Below are 22628 nucleotides of genomic sequence, written 5' to 3'. Positions count from 1 at the left end.
ATTAAAAGAAAAGCAGAAAAAGAAACAGTTGTGCCTGCATGGAATTAGAACTACAACCCAGCCCTATTAATATGATTGATTGATAATACATTGATTTTACATCAATGCCATATTGAATGTATTGAGAAGAAAGCTACTTGGGTTCATCTTGGTGTCAAATATGTATAATTCATGAATTACACAGAAAAGCATCAGAGATGGAAAGAAAATAAAACGCAGTACTGGGTGTAGACAGAACCGTGCAACTGCTTCTTCACTTACACGAGTCCTCTATTGATCGAGAAGGAGATTGCAATTGATTGAAAGTCTGAAATCACTGAATCACTCCAGTTAAAATCAGGCTTCTCCTCTTCTATTTCAATGATAATGCATTCTGCACAGCACACGAGTAATGTTCTGTGGCAGCCTGGCAAGTTTATCTTTGATGAAAATAAAGGTATTAATCACAAATTTAAACCACCTGCTAAATACTCTTTCAGTCCGCTTTGTGCCACTAAAGCAGCTCAGGCACCCAGAGGATCCTTCCTGGGTGAGGTCCCAGTGGATCAGGCTTGTTCCGCCACAACCCGTGGATGCTTAATCAGATTGGGATCTGGGGAATTTGGAGAAGAGGTCAGTGCCTTGGGCTTTTCTGCAGGCTGTTCCAGAGCAGTTTTGAGGTGTGGCAAGGTGCCTTGATCTGCTTTTGCCAGATGTTGGTACATGTCAAAATAACATATGCATGAATGCTAAAATCAAGTCTCCCAGTTGAGGGGGAGGGGTTTTCTGCTTTATTTTATGTAACTTTAACTGTCATTAACATAATCTAAGGCACATGTTCAGTGTATTAGATTTGTTAATGGATGCACTGTATGTTTTAGATGGAAGTGGGAATCTTTATTCATTATAGTGGTTGACAGGCTCTCTGTTAGGCTTCGTTGCCTCATCTATAGTTGCATAAATGTGATCTATAAACCCCTAATTGCCTTTGCCTGATTTCCTCTATGGCTATCGCTTTTACTGTCTGCAAAGGTCATTTCCTGTCCCATATCTGTATTATTCATTAGGGAGGCTCAGCCACTGCAAAAAAGGAAAAATACTGGGAGGATATTTGCAATATTGTCATTCAGTTTATCCGTCAAATTATCGAAAGCAAGCTGGTCCCTGAGAGATGGTTTGAATGTGCAAACAGCTGGGAATGTACAGCTGACTTCAGAGGTCAGCAGAAGGCTATCCAGGCTCTAAAGGCTGCTGTGAAACATTTTTATGAATCACCTCCTGCACTAGGTCAGAATTAGAAGAGAAATTAGAGATGAGCCATGGAAGTTTGTGTCTGTGTGCAGCAGAGACTCCCACCTACCTTATTTGGTACACTTGTGAAATATAGTGCAATATAGTATAAGAGGACCTGAATAAAACTAATTAATCTGAACTGTCGTCTACTCGCAGTTTAGCTTGAGTTAACATCAGGGGACGAAAGCTCCTGTTGGCCAAAGGCATCTATAAGAAGTAAAAGTCTGAAAAGTTACTGTAATTAACCTGTAGAATGACTGTCAGTGGTGTACTTTGTACTTTCCCATTGTCGTGCACATTTCAGTGGTTTTCTGTAATGTTACCGATCTCCGACCTGTATCCCCATGTGATGTCTGTGTTGTGTGTGTAAGGTCGGGGGGCGGGTCCATTCCACTGCAGGGCGACCTGCATGTGGCAAATAAAGCTGATTGATTGATTGGCTTGCAGCTTGTCACCTGGTCTGCTTTTGGTTGTCCATGAACAAGGTGTCAGTTGATTGTTGGCTTTGGGTCGCCATTGCTCGCCCTGTAGGTGCTGTGCAGGTCTCCGAGGCATGCAAATCTGCTGCTGCCAAGGACTGTGATGCCCCCGGCAGTTTATGGTGGAGGCTGCAAGCCGGCAGGCATAGGCGATTATCCTGGTAAGCCAAGCTTTAGAGCAAAAACACACCCATAGTCTGGGCCTAACTACAATGTATTTGTTTTTCATTTGAAATTTTCAATGAAATCTTATTTATTTGTTTCGCATTAGAAATTAAGAAAGTACATGGTGTTTAAGATGGTGAACAATCATGCTTAAATAATCCACATTTACAACGTTTGTTTTGACAGTTTTAAAAAAAATGATGACAAAGTCCAAACAAAGCAGAGCCTTTGATTCCTCCAGATTTCTCAGTTGCAGCTCATAAAGTGACTGGTGAGTGTGACGGAGCATGGACCTCAGCTGCATTGTTTACACATTTCCCATAAGTACTGTTAGAAAAATCAGAGCGACTGACTCAACATATGAAAGAAAAAAGTGTGGCAGACAGCTCACTGTAACTGAATCATGTATACATGTTTTTGGCAATGAACAGTTTATGAAGCAGACTTTTTGAAGCTGATACTCTCAATAGTTTTTTCTCATTTTTTTCTCCATTGGTAAACTTAAATTACATAGAATACAGGATTTACTTGTTGTGAAGTTTTTATATTTGCAAAGTGCATGAAAGGAAGGTGAGCTGATACTCTTGGGGAGAAAATGAACAGATAGCATGGTTTATTTACAGGCAGTTTTTACAACAACTACTTAAGGAATATTTCTTAAAGAAGTTTTGGCTTGTGCGCAAAGATGCCAGCCACTTGTTGGCCAGGGAGATGAGCAATGAGTAGAAACATCTGACAAAGTAAAGCTCCGATCAAGCATCAGTGGGTAGCAACAGTTTCTTCTGTAGCCTAGAGATCTATAGACTGTTGTGTCACTATTTAAACTTGATTACTATAAGGTTTATGGTAATCAAGTTCATGATAATAATGTAATTTATGGGGTATGTGGAGTCCTAAGGAATAAGCATATCTCAAGTTGTGAATGACAAATCCCTACATTCAAAAACTGCCCAGTAACCTGAGAAATTGTTTAGTAGCTAAAATACCAACATTATGGATTATTGTGGATTTTGCTCAAACTGGCTTGGTAATGGTAAATGGTAAATGGCCTGCATTTGTATAGCGCTTTTCTAGTCCCTAAGGACCCCAAAGCGCTTCACACTACATTCAGTCATTCACCCATTCACACACACATTCACACACTGGCGATGGCAAGCTACATTGTAGCCACAGCTGCCCTGGGGCGCACTGACAGAGGCGAGGCTGCCGGACACTGGCGCCACCGGGCCCTCTGACCACCACCAGTAGGCAAACACGGGGTTAGTATCTTGCCCAAGGATATTTGGCATGCAGCCAGGAGGCAGCATGCAAGTGTCCTCATCAGCTGAGTATTTAGCAGTGCCGTCAACATTAAACCTGTTACTACTGTAAAATTGGCTTTATTCCATCATCTATCTTATTTCCAGCATTTTTATAAAAGGGTGTATACATCCTTTCTGAAAAACACTAGCTAATGGTGTACTCTTGCCATCTCCAACAAAACTTTATGCTTACTATTCTTCCTGCGGTGGCATATTTTGTTAGTGAAGTTTGCACCAGGGGTCACATTAAAAAGATGATTCACTTTGGCCTTTGTCACAGTGTTTCTCTCTTTTTAAATGAGTCAGAGCTTATCTTTAGCATGCATCAGTGGAAACCCAAGGCATTTGAATAAATCAAATAACTCACAGAGTTCCTAAGTGGGTGTTTACTTGACTGAGTGCAACCCATTGTGACCCCGACAGCTCCCAGCCTCCCCAAATTAAAACAAAGATGTTTTGCGCTCTTGTGCCCTACTTCAGCTGTTTTCTTTATTTGTGCCTCAAATATCAGCGTGGCAGCATTTGGAAGAGATTCTCCCTGACTTGTTCCCTGGTCATTTCAGAATGAGGTTTCTCTTGCTCCACTGAATAATTCCTTCTGGCACGCTAAAACCCTCTTTTCCACAAACACCTTCTCTCGCATTTGCCAGTGACAAAACAACAAGAGACTTCAGACAATGAGTGCTGACATTTTCTGCCACAGGGTCCATTAGCACTCTCATGTGTGACTAAATACTGTTTTGGTTATTTTTGCATTCACAGCTCCAAATGTTAGAACGTCTGTACTGAGTAAGGATAAAACAGCACAAAAATTCCAGACTGTGCGGATGACTTAAATGTGCAGTATCATAGCATTTTATTTATTTATGTATTTGCTCTGCTGTGAATCTTGGTGTTGACTTTGAATCTGTAATATTGTTGGCAAACAAAACACACACCTTGTTTTGTTTTTTTTCACTCATTTTGAGACCATTTTTCAGAATTTTTTTTCTACCAGGAAAAAACTGATAATTTGTTCCCATCCAGTCAATGGAAAATGTCAGATAAACAGCTTAACGACTATATAACGGTATATTTGCACCAACAAGGTGATTCCCAAAGAGTTACTAGCCAAAAAAATGGCTTATCTGGCATTGGTGTGTAGTGTGTCCTTAAAAAATAATCAGAAACTGGACAAGTTGAGCATAGAAGTGGCAGACCTTAAAAAAAAAGAGACTTCTCTACTGCAGATGAAAGTATCTGAAAATCATATCCTTAAATAGGAAAAAAAAACCAGCAAAGACCTGATGCAGGAATGAACAGAGGTGTCTGGCTCTTCAGTTGACAAATCCACAGTTCCCTGAAGCCTCATCAGAAATGGCCTCGGTGGAAAGGTGGCTGTCAAGAAGGATGCAACAAAAAGAACCGGGCAGAAGTATGTCAAATTACACATTTGGACTGAAATTGGTGGTAACAGGTCTTATAGAGCGATGAATCCAAACACTTCTGTTATATTCTTAGCATATCGCTGTTAAAATGTACGGAGAAGTTCAAGGGAGAAGTAGACGGTAAGCATCCACGGCTATCTGTAAAACATAGAGGACCTGCAGTGGTTTGGAGCTGCATTTCACCCACTGGTGTTGGGGATTTTGTCAAGATTGATTGAATTAGGAACACAGAAAAGTACATCAGATTTTGATCCTCCATGCAATACCATCTAAGAAACATTGAATTGGCTTCATTTTTGCAGCATGCCGATGATCCCAAACACACTGCCAGTGAAGTAGAAGCATACCTGAATAGAAGAACACACAATGGAACGCCGTCAGTCATGGATTGGCCTCCCCAATCCTTCGGGAATCCTGGAGAACTGTTCCTGGAGGTTACAAGAAAGCTTGCCTCAAAACTTGGTGTTGTTTCTCTAGAGCTTTTTCCCTTTTTTAGCAAAACTAAAGAAATGAGGAATGGCTCAAATCTCTCGATCGATCGATCGATCGATCGATAGATAGATTTTTTTTTTTCTCAAAATGGTGACAAAATATTACAGTGAAATTATACAACAAAGTGTTGCTAACGGTTTTCAGCAAATTAGTTTGTACAAAAGGTCACTGAACCACATTTGAAGCCCAAAAAATGTTTCATGCTGTACTGAAGGGACACAAAGGCAGAAAGCCTGGTATGACAGGGAGATTCAAGACACCACAACCACAAAAATGGGCATAATGGGACTGACATTCACACAGTGTTCCCACGAAGTCATTTGTAAATGGAAAAAAGACACTTTTTTTTTATTTCTACATATCGTCAGATGACTTTGCCTTTTCTTTTTTTCTGACACCTTCAAACCTATTTTTAGTAATGTCTCTACCGTCATAGATCAGAACAACTATTTTTGTCCGTATTCATATTAAATGGAACAGTTTCCCAGAGCTACAAAAATAAAACTTGAGTTCTTGTAAGCCATAGTTTAAATTCAGATTACGTTAACGTGATATTGTGGTTATGGTTTAACTAGATGCTTTTCAGATCGTTACTACTGGATTATCTTTACATAGGGGGTGTGGCAAGTGAAATCATTTAGCAGTATGTCATGTCATACCATGGATCAGTAGATCTGCAATAAGAAATTCCCAGCTGTTGAGTTTTTGAACTAGGACTCAGACTGCTATGTCTTTTGGTGGCAGTTGTAACAGCTGAAAGTAAAAATTACTATTGCTTCTAATCAGCGGTTATAAAACGGCAGAATGTGTGTCCTACTGGATCGTGATCAGCATTAGTCCCCGCTCTGAGGATGAGAGCAAGCTGGACCAGCATTTAAAGCTCCGACTCCTGGAGAATGACAAGTAGCCATCTGGTAATTCTCCTCTTCAGACCTGTACGGTAGCTACATCCCAAAATAGCATCAAAGGCAAAGAATTGTCTTTTGAAAATGGGCTGTTCTGGAGCTAGACAGGTCTCACTTGAATTGTCACTCAGGGGGTCTGATGCAGTTGGACACCGATTCAGTTGCACTCATTTTGTCATTTCAGAGAGGGAAGAGAGGGGAAGCTGCACGCACAAGACAAACAATACAAACAAGTGTGGAGCACTTTTTACAAGTATTAATTGACACACAAGGGAATAAGACTTCTTATCTACTCTTCTTGAAACCAAGTACCGCCTCTGGGATGTTCTGAAGAGTGCTGATGAGGTGTGGGTGTGCTTTTCAAAAATGTGCTTAACATGGTTTCCAAAGAAATCTGAAGTTGTGACGCCAGCTGAGTCAAGAAACTAATTTTTTAGGACGGTTGTAAGTTGATTTAGGCTAATGATTCTCATTTTCGTGTACTGCTGGCTGCAGGGCCCGAACTTCCATTGTATTTTGAACGTATTGCCTTTTTTAAACAGTAACTTGTCACTATTCATTTTCTTTATGGATTATTACAGACATCGGCTCTATCTCCTTTGATTAATTACTATTCTCCAAGTGCATTTAATCAAGAAACAAATTATCACCGCTTTGTAAGAAATACTGTCTATATGGAAGCCATCACAAAGGCCTTAGGTTACATCAGTATTCAATGAAACTGAAAACTTTCCTTTGAAAATTATTGCAGTAAATACTCCAGTGACCCTTTTACTTAAGGCAAGCAAGTACAGAAAATTGAGGCAGAAAAGGATTCAAATGAGAGAGTGAGCTTGAATAAGAGATGTAGTACTAGGTTGTCTCTAAGCTTTAGAGAGTTTTGTCTGAGAGATGATCTCTGGTCTTTGGTTCTTCGGGGGCTTTGCGACAAACAATAACATTAACAATGCAGGAATTTAATGACAGAACTACTTAGATTTTCATTTTAAAATAAACTCTGACCTCTTTCTCTGGTATTTCTTCCTAGTCTCCATTTCCTGTGCCTAATTTATTCTCTTTTCTCCTTAGCTTTTAATTATTAATAAGGCTGGATAATGGTCAGTTCCTCCAATATGCAAAAGTGATATAGTTTTACATGGACAAAGGCTACTGAAAGAGAAAAGTTGGACTTGTGCAATCAAAGGCAAAAAGCTAGAGAGCAGGACACATCTTGCGGCTTTTAAAAGCTTTTGTCAGCGCTGGCAGCTGCTCATCATAAATCTCCTCTGTCCTCTGTTTCTATCCTTTCCCTTGCAAGTATAATATATACTCGGGTCTGAAACAAATTATAGAGCAGCAAAGATTTCAGAACGGACGGGATAGTCTTTGCAGGAATGAGTCAATCCTTGCTATTAAGGAGCATTCATCTTCTCTGTACATGGTGGCAGACACCAACCAAAGTGTGCATTGCTAATGAGAGCGATCTGGCAGACTTCTTCATACTGCACAAGTTAAGATCACTGTGAATATTTAGATCTCACAAAATAAACCAAATCTCCTGATGTGACCTCGGCACAGAATGGCCATATAGCGGGTTGAGCCAAGTATGCTTTAAAGGTGACCGTTTTCAGCCAGTAGTGTCCAAACTCAAACAGCTCTACGTGTGCCATTGTTGAAGTGTGTTGGAGCCAGCGAGCGTCTCATTACTCAGCTCTCTGGAACACAAAAACACATCACCATAGGCTGGATGGTTTTCCGACAGACTGCTAATAGCGTTGACGGCTGTTTAAGGAAAGGGTGAGTGTTTCCAAAGTCATTAGCATATGAGTGCCAGTGCCAGTCGTAATGCATGCCACGCCGTAGTAATGATACAGCAATTGCCTACATAGCCAAGATATCCTTAGTAGTGGAGCCTAATTGTTGATGGCTTGATGTGGCCATGCCCCACATGCATTAAAGTATCCTGTCTTTCAAAGGAGCGAACAGATGGTAAGGGCTTAGACATTTTGTGGCCTCGAGGACAGTAGAAAAGAACGGGTCTCTCGGGAGAAACCTACATTTTAACTTCATCGCCTTTTTAGATTTATTTGACCAATGTTATGCAGCGGTCTCAAAGGACATTCCACATGCATGAGCGTGTGTGTATGTGTGTGAGCTAACGTGACCTTATCAGCTGCTGTGTTGTCTCGTTAACACACACGCATGCACGAGTGCACACGCAAACAACCGCATGCACTGACTGCATTGCAGAAAGGGCATAGGCCTCTGACAGCAGAAAGCGGATTAGACTGCAAACCAAAGATTCTTAGTGAGTTTAATGGAATAGAGATGAGTGGATGGGAGATTTAAATAAATTAACCTTCAGTGAATCCCTTGAGGCTTGGAGAATGACAGAGGGGGTCTGAGGAGGATTTTTTTTTTTATAAACTTGCTACTGATTTAATGAATAGTCATGACATTATTACAGGGAGCTTGTACTCCTCAATTTGAATGCAAACTTGAGACTGTTTGAAGCACAGCTCAAGTGAGCACCGCAAATATGGGCAAACGCGTAAATGTATTTCCCTCCCTAAACACTAATAACCTGATCCATTTTTTGCCACAGTTTGAGCTCCATATGCCAACTTATTATTAGTGTTTATTTTGCATGCAGAAATGGGTGATGTTTATAAATGCACTATGAGATATTCTGGCATCTTTTTAAAATGTCATCTCAACATCAGGGAATACATTGACCTTTACTAAACTCCCAGCCATAAGAACATAATTCTTTCTACGTACTTATCACGATATTAACCCTGATTGGTGTCTCTGACATTTACTTAAAGATGCAAAAAGCTGAATATCCTAGATATCATTTTTTAGGAGGATGCTATGATCACTATAGCCTAATTACCGTACATCTTTAAACTGCATTGGCAGTTTAAACTAGTCTTATTTTTGTCTAGTTAGCAAAAAAAGTCTTTTAAATGTCTTTTTTTCTGAGCTATGTTGTTGAAGTGTCATGCATCTCGCTACTACACCCCCAAATCTGTAGGGAATGTAAGTGTAGTGCGCAACCACAAGGTCTGTATGCTGAAACTTTGTCAGCTTCAGCTGTAAAAAAAGGGCTTTTCTAGAATGTACAGTAAGGTCCCATAGAGCACATATCACACTGACTGTGTACAACCAAGCGGATAGATTACCCAGCAGAGATCTTCTGTCTTAATTTGACAGGTCTCCATGGAAACGGGCGTCCATAACAGCATCACGTACAATCTCCAGTTGGTAGAAGCCCCCGTGGGTAACGGTGTCACTGTGCCCTCCATATTCACCGTAATCAATTTTCTGCCAGACTTCCTCCCATCCCGCCTTGAGTTGCTGAAGCTGCGTCAGGCCAGGCTGCTGTCTTAATGGCTTTTAATTGCCTCTGGTTTTACCTGGATGAAGTCTGTCACTCCTGATCAAGAACGTGACTTAAAACACCTCGAGAGTATTCATGGCGATCAACTCATGTGTGCGCACAACACCGCAAACTGACAGAGGAAAACTGGCCCCTCAGGCGTGCGAATTCAAAACAAAACCCAAGTTTTCATTAAAGCTTGAGTTTGGGAAACTTGTCTCGGAGATTACGTGACAATTTGTTTTTGACTGCTGCCGTAGCTCGCTTAAAATATGAACTACTGTGTATTGCGTATGCGACAGACTAATAATATTTTGTTGTTAATATTTTGGGGAAAGGGTGAGAAACATACCCTCGGTTATTAATTTTCTGTCAGAAAACACGGTTGTACCTAAAATGATAATTTGTTTTTCCCACTTTGTGTGGAGTGCTTGTGGTTTTAACTGCTCTTTGTCTTTGCTATAAATACACAGGAAGTGAAAAGCTTCGTTAATGGTCTCTTGAGAATACCACAGCTGCTTGCCGTTCTTTGCATCCTTTGCTAAGCCGTATCAGTCAGACACCTTGTTTATTCATATCTACAGTCAGCTGCCTTTTTAGGAAGCTTGGAGCTCGTGTCCAGTGAGTCCAGAGCCAGAATGTGTCCTGATGGACACACAAGACGGGATATGAATAGAGTAACATCTCATTTTATTGTAGTGTCTGATCTATGCACAAACCCTTTTTAGTGAGTGCTAAGTGAGGTCTTGTGGCTGATCACTACCCTTTCAGGTGACTGAAGGTTAATTTGGGATCCTGTTTGTAGACTTGCCAGTTGCCAGCAGAAATGAGACTTATAGCCTGTGACTGTCACATTACTCTGACCCACACTCTGCCAGCTTTGCAGTAAGTGCAATGAAGCATGATTCAAAATATTACCACAAAGTCACTTTGTGGGCTGCATTATTATATCGATGCTTATGTTGCCTCTTGGTAATGGAGCCTGAACTCTTAGGCCATTCTTATAAAACTTTCATACCTTTTCTACCCTGGCACTTATTATGCACGTGGTCTGCTTCACTAGTGTGTCATCAATATAGACAATATAGTGTTGACTATAGTGCTAAAGCATTTTGTGTATTGATTTTAAAAACTAGTGGCGACAGTATGGCCAAACCTGTCTCACAGTGTTTCTTTAACATTCTGGCAGCTTCACTGTATATCACGGCATTATTAGAAATGGTTTTTATTATTATATTCAGTTAAAATAGTTGAATGTCAAACAATGCAATGCCATCATTAAAAACTTTCCAGCAAAGAACAAAGACAGAGAATCATTTAGTTATCGAGCAACGTTGCATTTGTGTTCCAGGTTTCTTAAATGTGAATGTGTGGTTTCAGTGGAGCTCGAGCCCATCACAGCTGTTATAGGGCAATAGTTTTGGGACATCCTGGACAGGTTGCCAGTCGGCCTCAGGATCAACACTAATAGCTAGTTCAGAATCACCAGTTAACCTAACCCCATGAATACCTTTGAAGTGTGGGGTGAAGCTCACAGTGACATAGGGAGAACATGCAGTTTCCATACAGGACCTTGTAGCTGTGACCTCTTTCCAAACTGTGACGCCAACTTGGAATTCTGTTTAAACAAAACGAAACCAAAAAAATGACCATTTGGTGTCCTGTGATGAACTGACAACCTATACAGTGTGTACACCGCTGGCTATCTGAATAGAGCTGCCCGAGCCTGCCTCTCCTCAGTTGCCTCCACCAAGTCTTCTGGGGATGACACCAAGGAGTTAAGAGTAATGTCTGTAATATCTGCAGTATGTGCCATCCAGGAGGCATTCCACCTTAGCTGGGTTCTTTTGAAATAGCCAAAGAAAATAAGAAAGAAGTCTTGGTTTTGCTTCTAGTGGGGCAACTGCTCTGGGTTTCCCCCTTGCTTCTCACCACAGCTGGGTATCATGAATATGTTTTCTTTTTTTAGAGCATTAGGTCTGTCGGATGCATCCAACTGTGAGCTCACAAACTTGCAAAACGGAAGCAGTGTATGGGGAAGGTGTTTTTCTTGTTTCTTTGACCAAAGTGCATGAATCTGCTCCATCTCAACAAGACAGAAAAACACACAGATCTTTATGCAGCATTTCCTCTTCTGGCTTTTTTTGTGATGTTCAGGATTAAAAGTTGTTTTTCACCTGATCTGATAGGCGAATGTGCTCAGCCACTTTAAACGTCCGATGCAAATCAGTGGAGCTGAAAGACGCTTTGTTGACAGTTCGGGTTTAGTAATGCAGTGGATTAGTCAGAGAAGCTGATTTATTTCTGAGGTTGGGACTGTGTTAATGGAATGTGCCACCGTCTTGCCCTTTGCCTTGTTCAGATGGATGAATGCCCAATAATCTACATGGTCTCTGTATTTTCTCTGCTCTAGTTTAAAGACTTCGCTGCTTAGGTCGTCCCCGCACTAATGCCCATCCTCGCAGTGGTGCGCTGATGCACATTTCCTTATGCTCTGCATTATTCATATCCACCAATTGGTTTATTAGCTGATATTTGTTCGATTAAAGGCTACAAGAGAGTTATGCAAACGTGTTAGGAAGAAAATCATTACAGCTCAGTGCGCTGTCTTGTACTTGAAAGCTCATAGGTTCAATTTCCATAGCTCCCAGTGACTTATGAAGTGTGATACAACTAGATGTAAGATACAACTTGTTTTCAACAGTGTCAAATTAAAAAATAGGGCATTTGTGAAATAAATAGTCTTATCTAATCTAATTTCCTAAATTCCTTAATTTGTATAACCATTAGTCTAAAATCTCAAAGCTGATCAGTGTACTAAAAGAAAATGAGTAAAGCAGGTTAAACGTGGGATTATGGATCACATTTCATAGATTGTGAGGTAAATTATGTGTGAGTTTAATGAGCAGTTATTGTTGTAACTGCTTGGATCCAGCTTGGTTACTTCCATGTTTTGTTTTTGTGTTGTTTGTTGACCTGGCTCAACTTTAAAATAATCAGCAGAAACTGGCTCGCATTCTCCCAAGAAACTCACAATGTAGACGTACTACCTTGTTTCAATTCCAAGGCAGTTCAATGGTGTTTTAATGAGCCACTGACTTTCACTGTGCATTCTAATGGTCCTGTGCTTTCCTGGCTCACTGTACCATTAATGGTGCATGTTGTTAATTCATTCTTGTTGGACGAGCAGCCCAGAGTCATTTGTGATATTTCTTTTGTATTCCGTTCTGAGGCTCGAAGTCTCTGTTTCATTTCCTCGGTTTACTCTGCAGCCCTGCTGTCCATCTCCTCCCACCCTCCTGGCATTTATTTTCTTCTCCCTCTGGGGAGTGATTCTCCCCGACATCGCTACACGCCCTGGCCAGATGTTGAAACTTAAATACGCCATTCATCAGCCCACAGACTCAAGTAGGGGCGATGACCCTGGAAAGACATTGTTAGTATACAAAGCTCACACACTCACCGCCTTTACTCATAAATTCTCTTCCCACCCTGCACATTTAAACCAAGACATTTCTGGTGTGAGTAACTGTCCAATTTCTGGTTCTGAAAATGGCCTCTTGAGAGCTTAAACTTCAAAAACAAGATTCTAGTGTGTGATTAGAAATGAAGATTTGCAGCCAAAATCTTTTTCATTGAGGCCGATTTATTGTGTCCATTATTTTCTCTGCAGTTAATTCCAGAGTAATGGTATCATTCAAGAGCCAGATAAGTTACTGAACTTGATTTTAAAAAAAATAAAAAATGTTTAAGTCCTTGGAGCCTTCTGTCATGAACTCTAGATCAAATAAAATCAACAATTTGAGTGCCACAGATTTGCCTATTTTCATTCACCTTTGCACCATATTTTCAAGTCCTTTTTTTCCGTTTAGGAACAAATCTTGTAAAATTGTTGGAGAAGCTCACCACTGTGAGCTAAAGTGACGCTCTTTCCTTCATCTGGAAGGGCAGTAACACTGTAACCACTGAAGCTTAGTGGTCAGTGTTCAGTGCTGCTTCACTTTTTCCATAACTACTCTTTGCCTTTCGCTTGGGAACTCACAAGCGCATGACTAAAAGTCTCATCTCTTCAGATGTAAACTGTTGCTGTTTATTGGTGACAGAGTTAACATTGGCAGAGGAATGCATTTATTTCGCTCTCTGGACGGTCATCTTTAAAGACGTGACAGATGGATGTTGAATAGAGATTGACTTAAGAGGGTTCTGTGCGTGCGTGCACGCTCACACACACTACTCAGACCGACTGTGCAGAAAATACCAATGCCTAAATCTGAGAAATCTCCCATGCACAGATTTAAAGTATTTTAAGGCCTCGTTTCAGGTTTTATTGCTGGAATTGCAAGCATGGCATTAACTTTCTAACAGACTTTATCCTATGTTTTTTTTCTGGTTTTTTTTCTTTGTTTGTTTGTATGTTTGTTTTTAACTGATTGTTTATGTAACAGAATGGGAGTTTGCACACTAGATTTATAAAATTCAAGGGGAAATTTGGTAGTTCTCTACTTTCCTTATTCTCCTTTTTAAAGTGAGGCTTGATCTATCTGTTTTTCTTTGTCTATGTCAGTTGCTAGTCACATAAAAGCTACTGGTCAATCTTGTTGTTGACAGATTATAGTCATGAAAGGTTGAGACACAGTTGACAAAGGTATCAGTAACCTCATTAGCTGTATAAGCCTTAATTAAACCACTACTTCAAAGCTGCATCATTAGAGCATCATCCTGAAGTCTTGAGTATTTGATGGGCTAAAAAACAAGGCTACAACAGTTTCAGTGCACAATTTAAAAAAATAAAAAATGAATGTCTATAGCTACATCTGAGTTTGATACAAACTGATTAGTCTCTCAGACCTGTAATAGAGCCACAGTAAAGTGGGGTTTCTGCTCTGTTTTGCCATGGAGGGAAAACAAATCTGAGCTCAAAGAAGTGTCATGAATTTTTCATGAATTAAGACGGAGTCTCTCCAGGACCCCGCTCTGAATTATGAACTAATGCAGCTCTTAAAGAGCGCAGAATAAGTGATACATTCATTAGGACTTGGGGGGGAATCTCATAATAATTTAGTGATAAATACAGATTCATTCAAGTGTTCTTACTGTCTCGTATGATCGAAATAAAGATGCTAAGGAAAAAGCTGTCTTCACCACACTGTCTTATTTTTACTATTAGGTTGTGGCCTTGTTAAAACTGACCTTGATTAGAAGAGAAGGAAGCCTTGCACATACCCGTCTGCCCAGGCAAGCACAAAATATTGATTCATATGTCAGGCATCCAGTGTATCGTTGTCTATTTTTGCCTGGAAGTGAGCAACTGAAACGAAGACCTAGAAAATAAAATCCCATATTAGTTTTGGTTTTGTTTTCTTAAAGAGCGAGCACATTTTAATTAACAGCAATATAAACCTTGGCTATTTGAATCTCAGCAGAAATACTAATTTATCAGTGTAGCCCAGTTGGCTTTCTAGATTGCTGTACCAATGAGAATGGGTTTTATCAGCCTGATTAGGGTTAATTAATTTAAGTGTTATTCCATCTGCTATTGACTGTAGCAATGGTCTAAACTGATTACATTTAAAAATATATTTTACAACTTTTAGCATGTAAACGGTTTGAGTCCAGTGTGACTCGAAGATAGTTGAACTTGTTTTGCAGTGTCAGGCCCAAAACGGGAGCATTTTTAGTGACACTCTTTATATATGTCGTCCACTTTTTTGTAATCTCATTTATCTCACATCATTTTAAATAAACGAAGAGTCGTTATTTAATTGAATATATTGTGGCATTTTGTTTTTGTCTGTTTTGCAGGACTCAACGCTTTGCCTTTTGATCCAGCAGCCAACAACGACCCTCTTCAGTTCAACGGTTCCAGCGGACAGCTGGTGACCGACTGTCCTCCCTTGGAAAACACTGCAGAAAACAGCAAGAAGAGGAAGAGAGCCAGCCTTCCTCCAGGTACTAACAGCAGCTACCTCACAAGTTTTGCACCACTGCTGCAGGATTGCTCTATGGTCTCAAATCCTCATTTTGCCCTCAGCCATGTCAAATTTCTAAATGCAAGAGTTTGTAACCTCAAATGGAGAATACCCCCCTTCACTTAGGAGTGCTTTGATACAACAGTTATATTTCTTACCTTTCTCCCCTCCGTCTTCCTCTACCAACATCAAATAAGTGCAATGTGAATTGTTGCATAATCCTATTATTTGGCGGCAGTATGGAAAAGAGTAGCTTAGTTCAGTCTTTGTTGTTTTCGATTACCTTGCCATGTCCTCGGGCTCTGGTTGTCAGGCCTGTTTGGAGGTCAGGCAGCTGCAGCAGAAAAAAAAAATGCTCCGGTGAGATTGTGTGTACGCGCCTGACTGTCTGTTACCGTGCCAACACAGGCTGCCAATCACAGCTCCAACACAGCTTCAGTTTTCTCACACAAACACTGACCACAGGGAGGGACACACTGAGAAAAGTGCACACGCGTGCATGCGTTTATGTGAGGATGTGCTATAATTAAACAGTAATTTGAGTAAGTGTTGGTGTTTGCCTGGTAATGTGTCAAATTAAAAAAGGACTTTCTAATTAAAGAATTAAAGAAGTACTGACTAATTAATTGCTTTGTAAGTAATAGAACAAAAAGGCCCTTAAGACAGAGAGGTGTTGTTCTGTGAGCTCTGCTTTCGTGGCAATGCTAATTAATACTTCACATTAGCGCAGTCTTAATCGACTCTTCATCTTTTCCTCACATCTTCACATGAACGAGTCCATGACTTGATGGCAATTTAATTTTAATTCGCTGACCACGCTAAACTCTAATTGGGCAATGTATCTTAGATGATTGTAGAAGGGCGGGGTGGGTGTGTGTGTGTGTGTGTGTGTGGGGGGGGGGGGGTAGTGAAATTGACACCACATGTTGACATGTGGGGGAAATAAAAGAAGGTAGCGATCGGTAAAAAGCCTTAAATTAGAAAATGCACCAATTACCAAAACACAATGCTTTGTATTATTGCAGGAGTTTGTTGGCTTAATACAGCTTTTCAATTAAGAAAAAATGTCTCAACTGTGTTACAAACCTCCTAAAATTGATCTATACAGATAAGTTTATGAAGAGAGCATGTTGTGCAAATGTAAACAAACATGGAGCTTTTTCTTTTGTTAGATTCCAGTTTCTTCATGATCAATGAGCTCTCACTTGTTAGATTTCCCACAACAGCAGTGAGAACCAAGTATCCTACGGTCATAATGTCATTAGTTTAATGTGAAATCACTCTGTCAGTATGACCGTGCATTCACAGCAGAAACTGAGAATATTTACTGCGTTGTTCTGCTGTCATGTTTAAGTCACATTAGACGAGGCAGAAATGTTCAGTATATTCAAAAAGTGCTCAGAGCAACAGTGGTAACAGTGTATAGAGTTATAGTTTTACGCTTACAGTATTTTGGCTCTGTGTAACTTGGTAATTCTGCACAAAATTATTTATAGTATTATATTTATATTTGCCATTCTCTGAGAACTTGGTTTCTCCAGTATTACATAATACAAGGATGTGATCTTATACAGCCTGGGAACTCAACAGCAAGTGGCCTCAAGGGGCAATGGACAGTTTTTCAGAGCTTCCAGTGTAACCAGAGGATATCCTGGTCGAGAATTTCTATTTCTGCCTGTCAAAAAAGCAAAAGGAGATTTATTTATTTTTCTCATCCAGCTGAAGGGCCCATGAGCTGATGTGGTGGTAAGGCATCCATCATCCCTCCATCCAACGCTCTACAGTTCACAAGAATCATAAGAATAAGCCTTATTCTCCCACATGGGAAATTTGTCTTGGGTAAACGGTGCTACACATAGCTGGATTATGCAAATCCAGCTATGTGTTCCTACAGCATTTTGCTACGAATGCTGTAGGAAAATCACCGCTTTTCCTACAGCATTCGTCCGATTTTTTTATTTATTAATTTTTTTTCTTTGTGAAACTCACCTGATGAATCTTCCTTCAAACTGTGCCCAGGGTTAAGATCGTATAAAATGGAAAAGTGGCTGTTATTTTACGTGTGGATGTCCATTTTCATAGGAATCTCAACTATTTTTAGAGTCTTGGTCAGATTTTCTGAAATGAGATTCTAATTTGTTTCGGATATAACACTTGCAAGCTTCCTTGACTCCTCTATGGACTTAAGTCCTCATTATTTTGTGCCGTACAGTCAAGCAGTGACAACAGAACTTGACACTTTCTTTCTGTACTTGACACATTACAATAATCTGTGAGTTGCAATGGATCATTAGCTACTTTGTCATTCTCTAACCAAAGGTTGCTCAAACATAGTCTATTTTTGGAGATTTGATCTCGTATATTACAGTAATACTCAGTAATAATTGTTAATCATCAAAAGAACAGTTCTTAGAAATCACGAGTGTGCGTAAATTTCAGATTGTAAATAATATAGAGGACTGATCGTATTGCTATATACCTTTTACCAGTTTTTGCCATATTAAGTTACCTGCTGAAGCATTATTGCAGCACCGCACTAACATTGTACAGGAGCAGCCCACATTGTGTTGAAATTCCCAGTAATTCTTTTTTTATGATCTGTCATTTACTTGGTGATATAGAGGAGCACTGGTTACCTCTTATGTTTGACCTCATCCTATTGTCTAACCTGTATTGACACTTCTTCATTGACTTTAAGTGTAGGGGTCTTTGCATTGGAAGTGTCTTAGGTTGGTGTCTCTCACTGAAAAGGACCCATTCAGCGTCAGACTGTCTTTAACTAGTTTCTTCTTCTTCTCTTGACTTTTAACGTGATTCTGTTGGACTACATTGAGTCCAAACTGACAAATCACAAATCTAGCTGCCCCATGTGCTATTCCAGAATTAAATTGGCTACAAATTAGCTTTGACTTGGCCTGGTATGACCTGAGTCTGTCAGTTATTTCTGCCTTCTTGGTTGGAGCCCTTGTAGGACTAGCAGGTAAATGGTGGCCTAGAGCAGATGGAGCTGTGAATTTATCGGCTTCTAGGGTTGGATTCTGTCTGGCTTTTGATTGTCTTCACCTGGTCAGGTCCTTGAGCCCTCTGAAGCACTGTGACTCATTAACAGCTGTATTGACTGAGTCTTGTTCAGAAACTCAAATAGAAAGAGTTTTCTCATTACATGTACAATTCATGGTACTCTAGTGGCATTATACAGCAGCCCCCTCAAATGTAACACAGCAGAATTGTCTTTCACTAACTGATTTAAAATTTAGGGAATTAACAAATGAACTAACTGACATGAGAAATTGAAGTCATCACAGATTTGATGGCTTGCTTTGGAAAGATTTCATTTTTTCTGATGACATTTCTTTAAATCGTTAAATTGCCACACTAAGCAGACAGACACATAGGGGATGGAGCACTCCTGTCTTGTAAACAGTCAAAAAGTAACATTTGAAATTGAATTGATGTTCTGTGGACTCGGCCTTTAAATAGACACAGTTTGTCAGAGTCACTTCTCTCTCTGACTCGATGTGACTAACTCCATGTTTTTATTTACTTCAGTATGAAAAAGTTCCAGAGAAATTAAGTTCAGTGAACATCATATCACTTGGGAGGTCATTACCAGTTGGTTATTACAAAAACGAGATTATTGTTGAGCTTCTCTGTGCCCAGTAAAATTTTGTTATACTTTATTTAGTTTTTAAATGAAACACTAACGCACTTTTTCCCCAGCGACCATTCCCTCTATAGTTCGACTACACACTCAGCCACCATGTTTGCTCTTTATTTTCTTAGTCTTCTCTGTTTATGTGCACCCACTCTGTGCGTGTGCCTGTCTTTTAACCATCCATAATAAGTGGTGCCTTAGGGTTAGCAGGCGCACTGCACGGATCTTCCCTATACTGTTTGTTATCAGTTTTGCAACACAGCCAGAGATGCCCATTTCCCCTCAAGTCCTGCTGTGTTTAAGCTGCAGGTGGCGAAGAGAATGAGATTTTTAAAATGATGCTGCTCCTGTAGTGGAGCAGTTTTACCCTTTATAATGAATATAAATGTCAGTGTAGTAGCAACTGCACATGTTACATTGAATTATGTCGTGCCTGTTGCGCATGTTAATGTAATAGTAATGATAATCATAATTTGTGGAGCAGTTTCCAAAACAGTTTTGTGTGATTTAAAGAGAGCCAAAGTTAAAGGCATTCTAATATTTTGTGATGTCAAACTAAAACTGAGTTACCAAAAAACCGAACAGCTGAAGGGGAAGATGGAAATCAATTTTATTTTTTAAGGTATTTCTGTTTAAGACTGTCTGTCATTTTTCAGGCCTTAAAATGAGGGTTTCCTCTGCTGTGGGGAGGCCCTGTCAACTCTGGTAATGAGGTGTGATTTCAATCGCAGCGCTGTGCCTCCAGCACTCTTTAACTAACATTCTTGATCTCATGCAGTCTACAGTGTGTTAGTGAGAGTTAACACAATACTAAGAAACACTCCTACTTAAAGGACTTTGAATTAAATGTATTTTCATGTAACCCAAATATGTCTGACATGAGGACAAACTCGTAAAGAAAGGACTATTTGGATTGGCGAGTTTAGTTAGCATAGTTTGACATCTGTATGTCCGCTGCAAGCAGTGTGTCTGCTCATTGCAGTAACAAATAACTTTGTGTGGAAAACGCTCTTTGAAGGAGAACACTTACCCTTTGGCTGATTGGGTTTCAAGCACCCTTGTAACAAGGTTGGTTGACTGGGAAAAATATTGAAGTGATCAGAGGGGAGGTATATTTTCAAACCTAAGGCCATGCGTGTGATTTTTATCCGACGCATTTCCAATGCCTAGATTAAAGAAATGTTTTTCTTTTTATTGGTTTTTTTTTTTTCATTGCATGAAAATCAATTAATTAAATTTCAACACGAATGCCATTTCACTAGCATTGTTTTAGCCAATAAAAGAACTGTGCTCTAACCGATCCAATCACGTATGCATTAACCTTTAGTGAGAAAGGAATTGAATAGAATCTATTGATTCTGCAGGAAAAAGGTTAATGCCATTTAGCCAAGGAAAATAAAAATACATGCTGCGCAGGTAGGTAGTGGCAACAATTGTCAGACAGCTTCTGCATCATAATCTGAAATATAGCAGCAAAATTATATGGACAGTATATATTATTGTATCCTAGTGGGATGTTATTAATGTTAAAAATGTTATTAAAATATATGTAGGTCTGACTTCTTTCTGTTAAACATGTATCCTACCTTTCTTTTATAGAGAGAACTTTATTACATATATTAAATATTCGACATGTGCAGATTTATCTATACAATCTTGCATCCTAACAACCATCAAATGGCTCAGCAAGTTTTCATATATACTATTTATACAACTACTGTTTGGAGAGGTTTCTCAGTTTCTGTGCCTCGCTGTATTCAGTCTTCAGTCTCCTTGAGCCTTAAGCTGAAATCGTACCTTTTGATGTATGCATATCCACACGGATCTATCTGATGTAAAATGCATCACCTGCCCGTGTCCACAAAGGTTTGGACGCCCATATATGTATGAATCTATGTCCCACTGTTAATACATGCAGACAGGAAGCTCAATATAAGTAGGAGTGCTTTGTAGCTTCCTGAGCCACCAAAGTGTTAGCTACAATAAAGATATGTTAAAACACAGATTTATTTTTTCCTGTGGAAGCAGGTGCATCTCTCTCATGTTGCTGAAGCTTGTCTAGTCAGTAAAAAAGAAACAAAAAAAATGAAGGTGTCCGAGCTATAACGGTAAACCTAGCTCATCTCGTCATCTGTCAAGGCGCTGCGCTGGCCAAAAAAATGCCTGGACTCGACTGCTTAACATAATGTGACGGATGTATTTGTGCTACGTAGTTTTGCAACCACAGTGATTTAAATTTTGAAATCCTGACGAAGAACAAACCATTGCACAGCACTTTATTTTTGCCTCTGATAAACAGCTGAGCGCTATAAAGGAGAGTAGTGTTGACTAACCCGATGTCGTAACGTTTTTTTGTCATGCCATTTAGCCAGTACAAAGTCTGAGCGTGTAGTTCACACCCTGTCTTCTACTGTGGCCTGCTCGTGATAAATGGTTTCCACTCTGACTGTCTGGAGCTCCAAAACACCAGAAATAAACTTCTGTTCAGTAAGCTGAATGTTGAAAAGTGCTTTGTAATAGTTTTGAGAACTACAGGCAGTAGTATGCCTTTTTGTGGCCCTTTTTGGTTGTCACATGGGAGGGTAATGGATTTGAGTATAAAAGATGTAATGTGATGTCACTGACCCACCACTGGTAGGCAAAGGGTCTATTGGAAAGTAAATTCTGTAATGGGCTACTCAAGCTGTCGTGGATGACAGTCCATTGAGATATATGACTATGTCATTGTCCTGTAGAGGTGTATGTGTGCGGGTAAGCTGACTTGCATGGCGCGTGCTGAGGTGGGGGCAGATCTGCAGCGGGATGTCAGTCTTTGTGATGCCAAGGCCACACAGAAGATTTAGAGTGATGCTGATGGACTGGAGACACTAATGACAGATTGATGTTAAAAAGAACTCATTAAGAGATTAACAGGATGCATGCAGCCATGCAGGGGAATTAAAGTGTAATGACTTTCTGAGTTCTGAAGTGATTGTTCTAGATTGAGCAGCTGCAAGTTTCTGAAGACAGATACTCTACGCACAATATCTACAGAGTATATGTGTTTTAACTCCAGGAGAGAATAGTGATTGAAATGCATGTTCAGCTCCTTATTCTTCTGGGACTCTTCTATTTCACTTGCAAAATAACAGTTTAGTTATCTCTACTCCTGCTGAGGGAAAGACGGAGAGTGCCATTGTGTCACTGTGAACAGTGTGTTCTTGCACAGTTATGTCAAGCAGCTTTTAGTATTTAGGAAACTGTTAATTACAGCAGTTCCAACAAAAAGACCACGTATACAAAGCGTCTGATCCAGGTAAACGTGCAGTTTCTAGATCTATTCCACTGATGATCGTCGAGCAAGAAAATTAAATTGATGTTTGTCCTCCTTTTTCCTTTTCCCATTTGTCATCCTTATATTTTTTTAATCATGCTGTCTTGCTCCCTGCCACTTTTCTTTCAGCTGCAGTGGTCAGGGATTTAGTGCCATTTCACCCCATCTTGCAAAGCCTGCAAACATGAGACCTAAATAATTCAGTGCCAGCAGGCGCTCAGCTCTGACGTGTCTCTAGACTTGCACTAAAGTTAATGGTAAAGCCTTAAGCAAGGTTCAAGCTCTGAAA

At 39.9% G+C, this 22628-nt stretch overlaps 1 protein-coding gene across 11 annotated transcripts in view; it reads left to right on the top strand.

The window, feature by feature from the left end:
* The window catches only part of enox2 (ecto-NOX disulfide-thiol exchanger 2), a 186741-nt gene that overhangs the window by 77141 nt on the left and 86972 nt on the right, over nucleotides 1-22628 (top strand). For 9 of the 11 annotated variants that reach the window (XR_003270064.2, XM_080289672.1, XM_080289641.1 and 6 more), the window contains one exon: nucleotides 15205-15351. Coding sequence is in view for 8 of the 11 variants with exons in the window: in XM_080289641.1 (XP_080145767.1) it covers nucleotides 15205-15351 (147 nt within the window). In the remaining 3 variants the exon portion in view is untranslated. Of the gene's footprint in view, nucleotides 1-1754; nucleotides 1913-2102; nucleotides 2188-15204; nucleotides 15352-22628 lie in introns of those variants that run through there. The other 2 variants (XM_080289677.1, XM_026146429.2) reach the window with 2 other exon arrangements.

Source organism: Astatotilapia calliptera, chromosome 2 (genome assembly GCF_964374335.1).
Source record: "Astatotilapia calliptera chromosome 2, fAstCal68.1, whole genome shotgun sequence".
Taxonomy (NCBI): domain Eukaryota; kingdom Metazoa; phylum Chordata; class Actinopteri; order Cichliformes; family Cichlidae; genus Astatotilapia; species Astatotilapia calliptera.
Note: the sequence above shows the minus strand (reverse complement) of the source record. Positions and strands in the feature narration are given on the sequence as shown.